The sequence below is a fragment of the Bacillus rossius genome, chromosome 12 (assembly GCF_032445375.1).
Source record: "Bacillus rossius redtenbacheri isolate Brsri chromosome 12, Brsri_v3, whole genome shotgun sequence".
In the NCBI taxonomy this organism is placed as follows: domain Eukaryota; kingdom Metazoa; phylum Arthropoda; class Insecta; order Phasmatodea; family Bacillidae; genus Bacillus; species Bacillus rossius.
This window is the reverse complement of record NC_086339.1, coordinates 19131557-19149608: the sequence shown is the minus strand read 5'-3', so window position 1 is coordinate 19149608 and position 18052 is coordinate 19131557. Positions and strand designations below refer to the sequence as shown.

The window sequence follows — 18052 nt, the reverse complement described above, 5'->3', positions numbered from 1 at the left end:
AAAAAGTTAACATATCTGCTGGTGATCCACACAAAATAATTAATTTAAACATCAGGAGAAACCTGAATGTTACACTTAAATGCCGCAGCAGTGTTAAGAATATTTCGCACATGTACACAAACATAAGTAATAAAGTGATTATATTCACTATTATTATAGTATCACTCCTCGGTATCGGACCTGATTTTGATTTTGCACAAAGATTGAATTAAAAAGTGCTCACATTACCACGATTGGACTAAATGCACCATGCGCAACATATGGGTTATATCACAGAAATCATATTTTATTATAACTACGAAACTAAATACATTATTGGAGGGGACGAAATTGAAGACTTTTATTATTGGGGGGGACGTGTCCCCCCCGTCCTCCCGGTTGCGACGCCCATGCCCACACTACCCATGGCGTCAGGGGGTCACGCGAACCAATTCGGGACGAGCCTTTGTCAAGCAGTCGACTATGACCGCGCCGGACGCGCGCACGGTGTATAAATAGACGCGGCCGTGAGGCGGCGTGACGCCGAAGGCGCGGGCATTCCTGCGCCCGGGTGACGTCACCGCCATTCAGCGCCCGCGGGGCGGGCGGGCGGGCGGACGAGAAATAAACACGACCGCTGTTGGAACGCACGGGGCAGGTCGAGCCGCGCTGGGGTTCCGAAAACGGGCGGCCTTGGCCCATAACCGGGCTGACTCAGCGTTAGGGCCTGCGCCCCTTCGCCAGCCAGGCGGGGAGCGCGGGAAGCACAAGACACAACTCAACTCGTGGATATACCTCCGAGTCATAACACGCTACATCCACTTTTGGGCAAAATGCACGTTTAAACACAAACCTGACCACCGTTCTACGTTCTTTCTATTGGCCTACAACACTTCAGTTCTACAATATCGTATGTCAAAAATTCGCATATTTTGTGAAAGAAATACTCGACTCTATAAGGCACTATTCAAAATTCTTTAAACTGCTCTCTTGAAAGACCACCATTTAAAGGTGTGGAATTTTTCTACGCCATAGTTAATATTATACATTCATTGTACTTTTATTTTTTATTTTTAATACTTCGAGGTACTTTGGGATTCGGATTCGAGAAAATTGGGATTTGACCCATCACTATTTCTTACTACATATAGGCCATGATGGCCGATCCCTCCTCTAATTTCTATGATTTGTAATGCACAAATCAATCTCTAACAAGCACTTGGATCCACCCCTTCATTTTCAAGTTAAATATTTTAGAGATTATTAAGAGCATGAAGCAGTTTGCAATTTTACAGCAATTATTGTCATTACGCAAGTTAAATTTTTCCCACGCAAATTTATGAACTACATATGTAAAGACATGAACAGCATCTGTGTTTGGTCCTCATGTCGTCTACACACAACACTTTCCCAACTAGTGGTTCTATATGCCCGGATTATTTAAGAGTCCAACACTTGTCAGTAATGTTGCTTACATTTAACCAACGAAGGTAATCTTTTATAACATTTTAAAAATAAAAACTTTTGACTGCCTTTGTAACAGGGGTTCCACGCAGAGTGCATACAGTTACTTCAGCAGGCATGAGTGGGTAAGCTCAGGACAGAGTGGGGGAGTAAAGACAGATGATTGGAGAGTCTTGGGTGGTAGGACTACCTTCCAGTTAAATGGAAAGTGAGAATACTTTAAAATTAATACTCCTTTTAAAGGCTAATTTAAAGAATTTCTGACATTTTTTGAAGTCATTATGAAAACTATGGAGTGCATTTTTTTTTTTTTTTTAAGTTCTATGGGGCACTATTACATGGGACTGTAGACTACTTCAAGTAAACATGTTCAACTTTTTCGTGTGGTTACACACAGTCTGAACATGTTTCGTTCAAGGCCACTTCTCATTCAACCTAAATAGTAGTTCAGAACGACATCTAAGATTGGCTGTTGAGTCTTGAGAGTATAAACAGTCCTTTGCTAGAAACGCAAGATGGAGAATGTTCCTGGCACATGTTAGTGTAATATTTTACCGACTGCAACAAAAAAAGTCAACAGGTACATATTTTAACGTTTTAAAATTGATGCTGACAGTAATCCTCTTAACAGAGGAACACTTGTTCAAATAAATAGCATCCACAACTGATTCATCCGATGACATTAGCCAGTTGGTTTTGGAGTTGAACAGACCTTATAACAACTGCCGTGTAACCGTTTCGCGTTTGCAAGCATGTTTACTTGAACCTGTTCACCTGAAGTAGTTTGGCATTCCGTGCAACCGCGCCCTAGGGTGGTTATGAGGGGAGTGTGAGTGGTGAAATCGCTCACAATAATAGTAAAGCTGATCAGACAATGGCTATTCTATTATCTATTGGGATTTGGGGAGTAAATAGTAATTTGAAAATGCCAGCAAACCTTCATTCTTCAATATTTAAACATAAACAAAGTCCTGTGATACCAATTACAGAAGCATTTCACATTAACATTCTTGGGTTTTCTCCCTTTTTCTGAAAACAACTGTAAACACAGTTGCCATTGTTGTTGTAGGAAACACAGGTAACCAGACAAATCCATCTTTTTTTGCAGCTTGACTCATTGCATATCATGTGCAGTCCCAGCAAAAATGCAGTACAGTTACGATTGTGGCATCCATTAAAGCAATAACTGTACTTGTAACTAACACAATGTGTTTTTTTATTTTTATTTTTATTATATTTCTTTGTTTTAAATCGATTTTGGGGGCAGATTTTATGAGGTTATATCAGACTCTGTTAAACAAAAACTTTGGATTTTTAATTTTTTTTACTCTTCCTCATTTAACACAGAGCTGAAAGTGTAACTAGCAATTATTGAAAGTTACTTATATCATTATACTTAGTCAGCTATAAGATAACTAACTGAAAATAATGTGGAGTCTAATATTCAGTATATTTTTCTGTACCTTTGTTACATATGAAATTAAGGAAAAACTTTTTATTTAATTAATTTCTCTATATATATATACTGCCTATAATTAGATATTTTTATAACTAATGGTAAACAAACTGTAATAGAGGGAGGAAATGATTCTCAAATTGTTTTTTGCATCGTATGTTTCACTGTATTTTCAGTCAACACACATATTCATACATACAGTGTACATTTGTAAGCAATTATATGGATAAAAACAGCACATTTAATAACAGATTAAATATTTTTGTGGCTAATATTGTGAACAGCATCTGAACTGACTATTTGGCTTAAGAAAACATGTGATAATGATACCTCTTTTACCTTTGTACAAAAGACAAAGGCAATTTCAAAATGTTCTTAACAATTACAATTGACTGTAAATTAAACAACTACAGTAAAAAACTCTTTCCAAAATTCTATATATAGAAGTTACGAGTTTGATATTCGTGCCTCCAAAGAAAGTAATGTTTAAAACAATTTAAGAACATATTTTTGTACACACACACAAACACAAACACTCACGCACCTCATACTAGTACATTTGAACATACTTTCTTCACAACCTATTAATAATCAATAGAATAATTTACAACAGTGAGAAATAATTTTTAGAGATTATTAAGAGCACAAAGCAGTTTGCAATTTTACGGCAATAATTATGTGCCATTACACAATGGTTAAATTTTTCCAACGCAACATGTTTGATACAACTACAGTAAACTCCCAATTATCCACCTTGAGTGGAGCTATGTTGCAGATATTTTTATATATATATATATATATATATATATATATATATATATATATATATATATATATGTATATATATATATATATATATATATGTATATGTATATATATATATATATATATATATATATATATATATATATATATATATATATATATATATATATATATAACAGTGCCTGAATTCAGTATTTAAACACATACCCTAGAATTAATCATTGTTAGCTAGCAAAAATATGTTTGATCAATTTTATATGCTATTTCTATTTTTTGATGTGGTTGGAATCAAAAAAGCCTTTATATTTACTGTACTATAGGTGGATAATCAAGACTTTACTGTACAATAATAAGGGCTAAACATGCGCAACACTTGATACAAGCATTTTATGCAATATACACTCCTATGCGATATACATGTATAAACAGCACATACAAATGCCAACTGTTGAATTTTTCACTGTCACTATCCCACTACAATTACAATTTACAGTAAAAAAAAAAAAGTTAACAGTATTCATCACATAGTTTCATGTTTCTACTCTTACATGAGAAGAGACTACTATAAAATTACCGGTATTACATTGTTATGACTGAAGTATATATTTAGAAATAAAAGTTTAGTGTACCTAAAATACTACAATATACAATGGGGTATAGATAAAATAAGGACCACACATATTTGGTCAATTAATGCTTGCAGATAAAATTATATTAAGTGCTGTAACTATGTACACAATTAAGAAGTTAAATTTTACATCAATAGTAGCTGCAGTATCCGGCGTTGCCCGGGCTGAACAGAGGTTGAAGGGACCTTTTTTTTCTAAATCAGATGTAGACTGTAATTTTCTTCTTAATTTGAATGTCAAGTGTGCAAAATAATTCCTATCACTGGCAGAACATGGTGGACGTTGTTCTGCCAGTGTATATTTATAGCTAGCCACCGCAAGCTCCACTAAGCGGACGGGTCTCACCAAGAGAAGGATAGGAAGTTGCCAGACCTTACTATATGACTGTGTTGGGGACATAAAGAAATGACACACACTCACTGTTTGTAAGTCTATAACCTATGATTTTCTGTTATAAAAATGAATGCACCCATGGCGATCGACTGAGCTAAATGGATAGCGTGAGATTATTCTTCTAATTAAAATATCTTCATATACCAATTTTTATGGTGATCAGTTGAACGTTGTAGAAGTTGATGCGCTGCAGTGACATCTAGTGGCGAGGTATAGCAAAATAGATATCGCAAAAATATTCTCAGTTTTCAAATATCTATGAATACCAATTTTTTACGGCGATCAGTTGCACAGTTTAGAAGTTGATACGCTGGCGCCGTATTTCATGGCGATCGGTCAAACGGCGTCCATGTTTATTAACGTCACACATACCAACATCCAATTTTATATATATATATATATGTATATAGATGAAGGAAAAAATTAAAACAAATTGAACAAATATATGAACAAAATCCAATGTGATTGTGTATGCCAACAATCTATGTACCCTAATTTGTTCTTGCTGAAGACTAGTTAGGGTATATGCCCGACATTTGTTGGTAAGTTAACATTCACAATTCTTAGGCCTGCACAAAACATGAGACAAAAATAATTAACAGTCCTTCAAAACCTCGATAGCAGACATATAATTTCTGAGTAACTTTAACTATAAAACTGCCCACTCAGACCACAAACTGTCCAGCGATAACACACGAAAAGCAAAAATAACTACTTATAGTGGAATATTACCAACAAGCAATAAATAACTTATTTTTTCTAAATAAAGAGTATTTAAGAATACTCCAATTACTTCGTCAATTCTGCTAATATTCACTTTCAGGTTTAAAATAAAATTAGATTAAATTGGTTACAGCCTTTTCCACAAAGCCCTAAAATTAACAAATATAAATTAACTATCACAGTTATTAGCATCTTAAAAACTTTCAAAATCACTAAGGACAGTCCAAAACTGTCTGAAGGTTAAGACCAAAATGGTAGTGACAAGGCAATTTCATCCTGGAGATCAAATTCTAAACTATAAAATATACAATTTTTTATTCAACAAAATATTCAAATTTACACACAGCCCAAGAAATAGTGCTAATTTATATGCTTAGTATCATTTGAATATGTAGCATCACTGCACACTATTTTAACTTCTGAATTCACTTAATTTTAGCACGACATAACATCGTCATTAAGCAGAAAGATTTGCTGCTTGACTGTACAAGAAACACTGGCCATCAAATATTTAAATAAAAAAATAAACAATGCTCAAAATTACTTAAGTATTTTAATGAAATTTAACACTTGTACCAACAGAATAAAACATTTTAGTTCTGGGAACACACTTGCCATGTATGTACTTCGTCTGTACCAGGTGGCATCAGAGAAACATGAGCATAGGTGCTCACAGTCGAGTTTACAACACATTTAAGCCAATCTGAACATTTTGAAATCAACTTCCAACAATCACTCCCGCCAACAACGGAATATAAATCATAGTCTGTCTTACACCTGTTCTAACGGACAACGTTTTAATACAAGTACTTACACATTTTAACACTTTCTTGACAAAAATAAAATACACAACAAAAATTCAAAAGTGTTGAGATTAGCTGGAATACAGTATAATTAGATCCAAGATTATATGGTTTTCTATTTTGACAAGTTTTGTTGTCATGGTTTCTATTATAACTACTACACCTAGATAACCTTTTTAGGCAGTTTGAAGAAAAAATTTGATTGATTGTGTGGTTTGAGTTTATTTCTGGTGTAAACATAGGTATTAAGTTATTACATTTAAATTTTACTTTATTTTCCACTCTTATTATTTCAATACTATTAATATGAATCAAAAAAGCCCAAAACCATTTGCTTAAAATATTTTTTGTGATGTTTCTCTTTAGGCCTTTAGCTATGTCTATGGTATCAGCTATAGACTGCTTATACGTATTTACTTTACTTTTAATAAAACCACACATAAAAACTAGCCAAATAAATATTATTAATTAGTACATAATATTGTAGGTTTAAAATAAAAGTTTATAATAAAAATTTATATGAAATGTATTTAAATAGACAATATCAGGTAGCTAAGGTGAATATCGCAGCATTTTGTTTGTTTTTTCTTGCATTTCGGTGCTATGCAATGTATTATTTAGCAGTATATTAACTTCAATTACACTCTTATTGTGGTTTTATCACTATTCACCATATAATCTTGCCTCTAACTATGGCACATTGTACCCAATAATTAAAATATCGCCTTCTTCATGAACGAAAGAGAAAATTTCACTTAGTTACATATCATCATTAAATTATGTTAAATTTTAACTTTATAGCCACTGAATCAATGAACAGCACTTTTATATTGTAATAATCCAAAGTGTATTTTACTGCTTTAATATGTTTTCTCAGACTGACTTAAATTTAGTTATGTAGGATAAGATGGCTAGCACACATGCTGCAAGTTAGAATTACCAGGAGAAACAATAAAGTCTTTGGACCAAAATCTGATGACAGATGTCTACTACAACTCAACTCATAAGGATAAATTGTTAAAGCTTTAAATTTCTCAATGTTTTTATTTTTGGGAGTTTTCAATGTATGCACTTGTCGTCTGAAAACACACAATTACTAAGTAGACGACTTACTTTTCAGGTAAAGGCAGGCTTATGCTTGTTTCAATTTCCACTGTTGATGAATAACTTTCAACAAACATATGCATTTTTTTAAACTTGCAATTCTTTACTATTGTGATTCTTTTAACATTGCTTCTATAGTAATTTACTTGATAATTTCAGAGGTGATGTTGATGGTCATTTACTTCATAGCACACAAACAGGCAGAGCGATACAAGCTGCCACTTTAAAACAGACAGAGTACTATAACTACACTGTCCTTGAAATAATGGCTAGGGCAGTCTGCCATATTTGTGGGCAGCAACAGGATCACAACCCATACCATAAAAACAGGCATGTGAAACTATCCAAATAATCAAAAATTTAAACCAATGAAACTCTAGCAACAGTAAAAAAAAATTTTGCAAGGAATTTCGTGAGAAGTCACATGATTATTTATGACTAGCTTTATAAAATATAAAGAAGAAAAATTACATGCTCAATTAAACTATTCACAATACAAATCTTTCTAAAATATATGCAATTCAAATCCATGATTCGAGCATAATATTAAATATGAAACGTGACAAAGTGGACAACAAGAACAATCTGTGAAAAATTTCAAGTACATACACTATAAATATTGTCAGATTTTAGATACCTGATACATTTTTCAGTTGATAAACAGTTCGTGGCATGCAATTAAGCCATACACATCTAAAGCTCATAAATTATACTTGTTTAAAACTTTCAAATCAAACAATGTTCAATTTCATAGCTGTTCTGTTCCTTGATTCGGCACTGTAGGCTGCACTAGACCGTCGTCGGCAGTGCGTACTTCGACGTCATCGAAGAACGCTTCATTACCCAAGGTCGAAAATCGAAAGTCGAGCACCAAGCGCGAAAAAGCGGAAACAAAGTGCTCGAGCGACCCCCGACAGCTTCCTCGCGTCCCGCCTGCAGGTACTCGAAACAGTGTGATGACCCGGCGACCAATCGGCCGGCAGCGGTCGCGACACTCGGCTGCGAGGCGCAGGGCTCCCCGCGGGGCGCTCACGAGCACGAGAGGTGTCACGTCTTTCTGGGCGGCGGCGGCGGGGGAGGGGCGAAGCAGGGCGGGGGGCCCATGTTGTAGTTGTTGGTCGACAGCTTGCGCTCCTTCAGCGGAATGTTCTCGTATATCTGCTTGGGGAGGTCGTCCGGAGGCCTGCGAAACAAGCACAGACGGTGCGTGGCGTTAAAACCAGGCCCTGCCAACACTGCAGACAAGATAGCAGTATGTCCGTCAAGTTTGGAACAGCACACTAATTTAAAACTATGACGGAATTTCACAATAATGATAGCAAAGATTGGCTAACATACTGGTTTTTAATGAATTAGGTTTGCTTTATGTTTCCCTCGCGAACGTGTGAATGGTGCCCGCACCTGGGCAAGTGGGCGTCGGAGGAGGCCCGGGACGGCCCCCGCTTGTTGTCCCGGGAGTTGGCGGAGCTGGGGGTGGTGGGGAGCGAGGTCGTGGAGCGAGACAGCGTCAGCGTGAGGCCCCTCGCGGGGTCGGGTCCGGCGCTGCCCGTCACCTCGCTCGAGTACCTGATGTTAGTGTACTCTCGGCCCAGCTGGAGGCTTTTCTGGGAAGCACACCAGTACGTAGCAGACAAATTTTTCCACCCAGCACAGTCAACAGTAAACAGTAAACATGAAAATACACATCGACTTTTCCAATTCACACAGCATTGAGCTACAACTCCAATTACTAAGGCTCTGTAAAAGTTGTTAGAAACATACATGAAATTATACAAAAAAAAATCACAATGTTCCAAACACAAAATGTACATATTTCAACATATAGTAATTCACAACTGTCAGTAGTTAAGTGCAGTGAAATATCTTTAATCCAGCACGTTCGGGATCACGGCCATGCCGGATCATCAAACGTCAATGTAGTTTTAACAAGAAGACCAATTGCGAAAATGTGAAATGTATCCTACTAGAAAAAATTAAACCTTGTATTGAAGTAAAGAGTGACTGTGAAGCTGAACTCATTATGATCCGCCTCATCCGTTTGTCTGTCACCTGTCTGCCCGTCATTCATGTGACCTGCAGCCAATCAGATGGCCCCAAAAGTTCCATCCATCCATCAAAACCTTACCAAGCATTAATTTTCAACAAACGGCTGAAATAGGTAACCTCCAAAATGCTAGCAAGATATCTACTGCCGGCAAACTTATCAATCTTAAAAGGTTTTTAAGTATATTTATTTGTTTATATGTTTATGTTTAAACATATTTTTAACAACTGGAAATATTTTAATAAATATCAGAGTAAAAAAAATTAAGTTTAATGATTTATTAAAAGCTTAACTTTCACATTGTAAATATAATACATCTATACAAGATAAATTTTCACCAGTATTTAAGATTTCTAGTTGGCCGCATTAAAATGGAAAAGTATTTGATGGACATGCGTATGATTTTGTTTCGCTCGGCTTGTTGACGGACGGATGCAACGGATCATTGTTAGTCCAACTTAACTACAAACTCTGAGCGAACTATAAACCCTGGCAGTGCAGACCTGGTGGCCAAGGTCAACAGATGGCATCCACCTGAAAACATCTGAACGTGAGCGGCTTGACTGTTGCCAGAAAGAAAGTAGTAACACCCCAGACCACCTCGGCTAGCTCAAAATTCAGTATGAAGTGGACATACATAAAAAAAAACTTGCAAAAAAATTATTTGAGCGCCAAAATTATATAAGTTTCAGACACTTGTTATAGTCGTCAATTATGTTACTTAAATAATGTATCTCGGACACCAAACTAATATTAATGGATTTTTTTATTAAGACTGGAAGAACAATTCAGTCAGTGGGGAAGCCATCTTGCGACCACAAAACACAGTAAAGGTAATACAACCTTTCTCACATAACTTCTTTGTCTCCGAAAGCAAACACATGTCCACTGTTCGCAGGTACCGAAAGGATAACTCTTAAATTGACAGTTTGTAATTATGTCCCGTGGTTTCACACGAGCTCACGGTATGAAGCTGTAGGACTACGTCCTCGGAACAAAGCCATGATCAATTGAGCATTATTTTGGGTGATTACTGATGACTATGGTCGAAAATTCTAGTTTCAAAGTTCCAAACACAAAAAACAGATTGATTATATACCGTAGCACCCGGACAACAGCCGCATAACTTTAAATTGAGTGAGCCACTGCACAACATGCGGCATATCGGTACCTCGTCCAGACAATGGCTGACGAAACACAGCACATCACAAAACACTAAGAAAATTGAAAATTTCAGTTAGCTGGGGGCTTCCCAAAATACTGTGCTGTCTAAGGTGGGTGTCTTTTTGCATGTACTGTTTTTGTTGAAACTGTCTCATTGTTAGCCCACTATGTTTGTCTGTGCTGGTATTTTTTTTCTAGACTTATTTCCTATATTTTGTGCTGTCTGATATTTAAAGATTGACAAGAGATGATTTATGCTGGTTCTAGGGAGGGGGGGGTTTGTTTTGATTTTTATTTTGCATTCTTGAAGGTTTTCCACGACAAACAGCGCAAAACTGAAATAGTGCATGTCCAAATAAATGTATTGTTTGAAACCATATTTGAAACTTAAGTACCAAAAAAAAAAGTTTACAAACTGCTACGACACATTAATCAAAACACATTTTACCCCACTCGCCACAACTGCTCAACACATTTAACCCTTGTGCAAAAGGTTTCCATCCTGGAAACAACCTCAAATCAGTTTCTGTTTCCGCTCACCTGCTCCGCCTGTAGCCTTTGCGAGACAGTCTCGATGTAATGCTGGACGGCTAAATAAACGAACTTGTACTGCGCTTCCGTCTGCACCATACCGGAGCGCTGCGAGCGAACCATCTGGGTGGTGCGCTGGATGTCGATCTCACAATCCAAGCCTTGGCAAAAACATTCATGTACCTTATATTAATAACACTTCCACAGTGAAACACAATCTTGCATCAAACCTTTAAAAAAATATTTCTGTAAAAATACATTTGGAAATGTAATCTGAACAATTTTAAGAATGAAAGGTGCAAAAGATCAGCTTAGTGCTCAGTCAAACATTTTCACTTTTAAGGTTTCCAGGACCTCTAGGGATGAAAATCTGTAGGATTCCCAGGATGGGGTTGTTCGGGGGGGGGGGGGGGGGGGGGGGGGGGAAGGGGAGGGAGCATTGAATTATGTTTATCACTCCAGTTTCACAGTTACGATTTGGTAAGTGAGTCACCTCAGTGAGGGGTATTTTAATTTCAGGGCCCTGGCTATCCCAGGATTTACGCCCATGAGCCCAACTATTTTAAGTATTTAAAGTCCATTAGCTTGGCTTCTTCATGATTTTCCCTGACCAAATTTTCCGGTTTCACTGGATTTTTTTTTTTTAATAACATAACCGTTTGACAATTTTCAGAAAGAAATGAAAACGATTCAGCCTCCACCATCCCCATAGCTGGCCACTTGTTAAAAAAAATTTGCCTTTACAGTCTGGGTGAGGGCGGACTGCGACACAAAATTTTCTCCTTAAATTACTATGAGTGAGAAATTTCCATGACATTTCCAGGACCTAAAGTACAGTACGTGACTTTCCAGAACATGGACAGTCTGTGGTCCCGGGCGGCGGAGCTGCAGATGCGACCCACCTTGCCTCTTGATCTGGTCCAGGATCATGTCGACAACGATGAAGGTGCCCGTGCGGCCGATGCCCGCGCTGCAGTGCACCAGGACGGGGCCGGCGCCCGGGATGGACTCCTGCCGGGCGTTCACGTCGTGCAGGAAGTTGAGGACGCACCCGGGGTCCGAGGGCACGCCGTGGTCCGGCCAGGCCTGCAGCAAGGCAACACAAGACCACCGCTCCATGACGAGGCTTTATCGTTTAGCTACGAACCGCGACACCTCGTTAATAAAAATCCTCTTAACACACAACTCCCATTACTACAAAGTGTTCTTAAAGTCCTTAGAAATACATAGTTACATATCGATGGCTTAGAATGAAAACCTCGAATCTCAATTTTTGGACGAAAATACGTTTTTTTATGTTTTTGGCTGGAAAACCTCGTATCTCACAAAATGTTTAGCTGAAAGAAATAAAATGTGCATTCTACTGCTTTCTATCGGGAAAAAAAAGAAACCACGTATATCAGTAGCACTCCACATTGTAGAGAGAAAACCTCGTATGCTCGGTATGAGATACAAGGTTTTCATTCTAAGCCATCGATATGATTTATAATGCTAACCAGTTGGTTTGAGATAAAATGAGATTATTATTAAGACAAATTTATGTCCCGAGGGTAAACAACATACATCTAATGTTAAATTATTAAAGGATAGTTATTACAAAATATCCCAGAATGGAATAAATTTAAAAAAAAAGTCAATTTTCAACTGAAATAATACTGATGCCATATCTCTGGTTCATTATATAACAGGGAAAACTGCTTATAAATTACATAAACTTCCAAAAGGATGATATGTTTCTTTGTAGGTAATTTTTAAAACTGGTTTATTCGACTCGTGATGAAACTAATTTTTTAATACACACCTTATCATTAAAAAGTGGCAAAATTATGGCCCCTTCAAGTTTGTACGAATAAGTCTTGACGTAAATAACACCTACTTTTTTTTTACAAAGATAATTATTTTGAAGTGAAACTCCCTTACAGCTGAAAGGTTAAGTCATCAAAGAATAACAAAATTAAATGCTGAGAAGTTAATGAAAATTGCAACGATCAGGAGTGGGGCATTTGATAACTGAAAGGGGTCTCCGGAGTAAGGCTATTGATGAAGGTGAGGAGGGGGCTCAGCAAACTTGTGTATTTGTGCACATGTATACTTGCTCACTTGCATACTTGTGAATTGAACTCTCACATTTTGCAAACACTTTTAATGCGTGTGGCAGCCATGTACTCACTTGATTATTCTTGATAAAGTTAAGTACTATAATTATAAAAGTTTAAATCTTTGCAACATCAAACGTTTTTTTTGCGTAAAACCTGGTGTTGTTTTCATGTCAGTCCGATAGATGGCAGACAGTATGAACAATATAGTAGTTTAATACATATGGTACCAACATTATGACATTGAAAATAACTTTCTCACCTCTTAGAAAAACTTATTTAAATATTATACAGATTTCTGTGGGAGAACTAACATTCAAATTTCTTAAAAAGAAGTGAATCGTTTGACACCAGAAAAAATATATATATATTTAATGATTTACCCATAAATTATTTCTGTAGTCACACCTCTTGCAGCTAGGTTATTTTCACACTATCACCTGTGTTGTTAGTATAAAGCTGTCCGGTATTAGTCTCTAGTGTATTTGCTTTAACTGCTTGGTGTGTGGTCTATCCACTGCACTATCCCGAGACAAAAGAAACAAACAGGACTCAAGAAACGTACTTTACAAGCCACAGTACCTGGAAGTGATAGTGGTAGACCTTGCGCTCCTCCTCGCAGCCTTCCCGCACGACGATGAACTCTCGCAGGGTGTAGTCGGAGGTGGAGGCCTCCGACAGGTTCCGCACACTCGTCTTGCCGTACTCCTTGCTCTGGCCCTCTTCCGGCCAGTAACGCGTGCACTTGTTCTGCAATCGAGATCGAGTGCCAACAAACTGTAGTACTGCGTGTTTCTGAGCAACTCCTTGCACCATCTGCCGTTCTAGTTAAACCTGGTACTGCTGTATATAATACTGAGATGCCCAACTGGCCACCCACGGACCACATCTTTTCCTATGGTCCTCCTAAACAATTTTCCAAATAATATCAGGCCTACTGTCAGGTATTAACTGTATTTGTTTGCATATATGTAGACTTAATTTCTCAGCTGACAGTGCTTAGAAGCCCAAGAATTCTCAAAAGAAATAATCAAAAATATTATTTTACTCATATTATTTAATTGCTCAATGCTTTTTTTTATGTTTTTATATACGAGTTTCAAAAGAAATTATTTTAGTTATTTCATCACATGCCACATATTTTATTTGTCAATGTACATAACATATAAAACATAAAGTTTTGTTGTATAAAAAGAAATATCAAATAATGTGTGCCTGGCCCTATGCACATATCAGTTTTGAACTTGATATGTGGCCTCACAAAGAGTGAAGCTGGCCTTCACTGTATTAACAGAATGTCCAGAAAATCCCTTAAACACAATTTCCTATCCTCTTCAGTTGTGACATCTTGTGCCTTTTTTGTATTGTTAGTTGGGTTGCCTGTCTTTTGGGTTTTGCCTATCTCTAAAATTAACTAGCCTTAACTGTTGAAATGCATGTTATACATAAAATTAATAAATTAATTATTTTCCTTTTGTTGGTGGGAACGCTAGATTTTTATAGAATTTTTAGGATATTAATGACAGGATGAGGGGGAGAAAGAGGGGATATATATCCGAGGCATCATCACAGATGGAATCCAGCCTCACGTTTCAAAAAATATAACTCTGCTGAAAAATACTCCAAACACCAGCATTGTAAAAAAAGAAACACAGACTGAACATACAATATGTATGGCACAGTTAACAGGTCAGGATCCAAAAATACAGGACGAGACTTTGTACATCTATTACATCCATTTAAATGCACTAACCTAAAACATATTTCCCTCATTTTTTTCCCAAAATTCAAAATTCCCTGATGTTTACAGGGATTTTCCTTGAGTTAAGAATACTATTTTTTGACAAGATATGGCACGAACAGCAGCAGCACGTAGCTTAACCTTTCTGAAATTACTATAATTTGATGTAAATAAAACAGTATCCAATCTGTTAAAAGTGACTAAGAGATGTAACAATATTTACACTAGTCAACTAACACACTTCCAGAAGTGACAAAAACATGTTAAATGCCTCATTGCGGTCAAAAATGTTACATAAAACCAGGTCAATAGTAAATAATAATAATAATAATAATAGCCAAGAGCAAGTTCAATATGGCAACACAAATGCTGACACGAGTAAATGTTGTTGAGACATGCTTCAGTAGGGATATTTATTATACTTTGTCGACAAAACCCAGAGGTAGGGGTGAGAATCTCAGTGTGACCGAGTGAAGCTAGTTTTTTGGGAAATATAAACTGTTACATGATTTTTCGTTCGAACTGTTGAGTACCATGAAAGTTAGCAGTTTCAGTATGAAAACATTAAACTCATCCAATTTTAAAGCTGACTATCTTATGACTACTTCAATAGTTTATGTTTATTACAAGTACTGATTTGAGTGAGGTGTTGTAGTAGGAATATTTGCCGCCTCCATACCTTCCCCCTCTCGATCTCCTTGGTGGTCATGACGATGACCCGGGTGTTCTCCTGCCACACCATGTCCCAGAAGTCGGGGACGGTGCTTGGCAGACAGCCTTGCGTGGCTATGTAGAACTTGGCGTAGCCGTCCATCAGAGGGTCTTCCTCCGGCTGCAGCATAAGCACAAGCAATGAACAACTCTTGAAGCCCAACACCAGAATTTCGAACACACAAGACAAGACTAACCTTACAGGGCTAGTGGCTGCACTGGGCGCTTGGGAACTTACGTCGGAATAAATCACAGCTTGTAAATTACAAATGGTTCATGGAATCCACAAATATAGAGTTGTTTTATTTCTTTCCAGCAAATGGTCAAAACGCAAGTAAATAAGTTCTTAGCAACTTGCGTGAGCATTTTGTTAAAAATTAGGCATTTAATCCAACTATCTAAGGACATCCTGAGAGTGATGCTAATTTTAAAATAAAACAGGTAGTTGCAGACAGGTAGTCCACAAATACCTGTGAAGCAATCTCAGGATCTTTTAATGGAATTTTCTTAGAACAGTTTTATGTGATACAGTGACTTATAGAAATTTAAAATTCATTAATGTAAAACAATAGAAAATACTATCCAAAACTGAACTACTATAAGTAGGAACATTGCCAATTTTAAGTTAGAAAGCTAAGTAAAACCTTTTAAGAAATGATATCCACATTATTTAAGTGGACAGTCTCCAACTACTTATATTTGATGTGTGCCTATAAACTTAAGTAAGGATTCAAAAACAAAATGGTAACCTAGGAAAATGACACTGGAAATTAAAGTTATGTGACTTCTAGCACCATCACCAATTATAATAGGACTTTTATTTACTTTAGTGACCACTCCAGTTTTGTTACTTTTTCATGATATCGTGACTTTCTTGACCTGTAGACACCCCAATGTAAACCTAACGATTTTTTTTTTAATGTAAAATAATTAAATGAATTTTTTTGTGCTGTGATTTTGACCAGAGCGTGAAAAATGTAGTTCAATATAAAAACAGGAATTTTCACACAATTTAAAAAAAAAAAAACTTAAAATTATAATACAAAATATAAAAAACAACAATTAATAAAAGTCATTGATAGATTAAATGTTTTATTTCTATTATTTGTGATCTTCATGGGCAACAATCTAAAATTTGTAATTAAGTTAGTAATCTTCTTGTTAAAAGAACATTGCATGAGATATGTTTTATATGATAGTCATGTATTAAATTGTCTGATGGGAGATTTCTTATATTTTATTTTAAGTAACCAAAACCTACAATTAGCAGTTAAAAATAAAAACAAGAACAAATAAATAAATTATAAACAAACTATGTAAGAAAAATAAATTGCAGGAATTATGTAGAAGTTCGAAAACACCAATTTAGCTTATTTATTAATATATATAAATATAAAATGTATAGTGTTTTACTCTTTTAACAAACATGAAGGTTATCTCACCTTAATGTAGTTAGCATTGATGTATTCAGACCCGGGAACAGAGGGATCTGCATCTTTCAGCTTCACTCTAGTGTGATCAACTGGAACGGAAAAATTCCAATATTCACCCAACTGCAATCACCTCCAAGAAAACTTTGTTTTTGACACAATAAATAACACACTGAAAATGTTAAAGGAGCTAAAGAGAATACAAATACACATAATTATAGATAAAATTAATATTAAGTAATGCAAACACCTCATGAATTTTAGTTACATGTACACTGTTCACACAAATGCTAAATGAAACTTTCCATGATCAAACAAAGGCAGAACAAAAAAATTACAAAAAAAAAAAGGGGGGGGGGGGGGAAGGGAGAATCGCCGCAGAATAGGCGTGAAAGGTAATTCATTAAATAATTTAAAAACAAACAGCAATAATAACCATTGGAAAATTAGGATTCACTCCAGGTTTATAAAAAAATTTAATGCACATATAAACACCCACAGAACTCTTGTTAATCAAATATTTCCTTCACCCTACTAAGGACTACTCTCTGGCACATGATCAGTCACAGTGAGAGGGGAGGCTGAGTAGCATGTAGTCCGCTACTCGCAAAACTCTCAGAGAACAGGTGGATGGATATGAAGCTGTGCTGCATACCACTTCAGGCAATAAATGATAAATTTTGTTTGTCTGAAATAAACACACTGTAAAATTGCAAGACCCTGCCCTCCCCAGCTTATAAGAGAATTTTTGAGGAATTAATATGATGTTTTATTCATCAGCTGATTAGTGTATAGTTTCAAGGTTATTGTGAACTAGTTTTTATACTTGCATTTTAGATTTTTATTATTATTAATATTCTTGTAAATAATTTTTGTGTTAAAAATGCCTTTTTTTAAAAAAGCAGTTTAACTATATTTTTACTGTTTCTAATTTTTCTTACTAAGTATTATGTGTGTAAATGCATTTTTACAGTATGTTATATACTTTCGATTTTGTTTTGATGCCTATAGTTTACATT

The 18052-nt window shown here is 36.2% G+C and overlaps 1 protein-coding gene across 9 annotated transcripts in view; it reads right to left on the bottom strand.

The window, feature by feature from the left end:
* Positions 1-6784: 6784 nt before the first annotated feature.
* Positions 6785-18052, bottom strand: part of LOC134537651 (tyrosine-protein phosphatase non-receptor type 11-like) — a 131241-nt gene continuing 119973 nt past the window's right edge. For all 9 annotated transcript variants that reach the window (XM_063378321.1, XM_063378323.1, XM_063378324.1 and 6 more), the window contains 7 exons: positions 17046-17125; positions 15572-15724; positions 13734-13901; positions 11958-12141; positions 11065-11216; positions 8718-8920; positions 6785-8499 (listed from right to left, as the gene is read on the bottom strand). In XM_063378321.1, coding sequence (XP_063234391.1) covers positions 8364-8499; positions 8718-8920; positions 11065-11216; positions 11958-12141; positions 13734-13901; positions 15572-15724; positions 17046-17125 — 1076 coding nt within the window. In that variant the 3' untranslated portion in view covers positions 6785-8363. The remainder of the gene's footprint in view (positions 8500-8717; positions 8921-11064; positions 11217-11957; positions 12142-13733; positions 13902-15571; positions 15725-17045; positions 17126-18052) is intronic.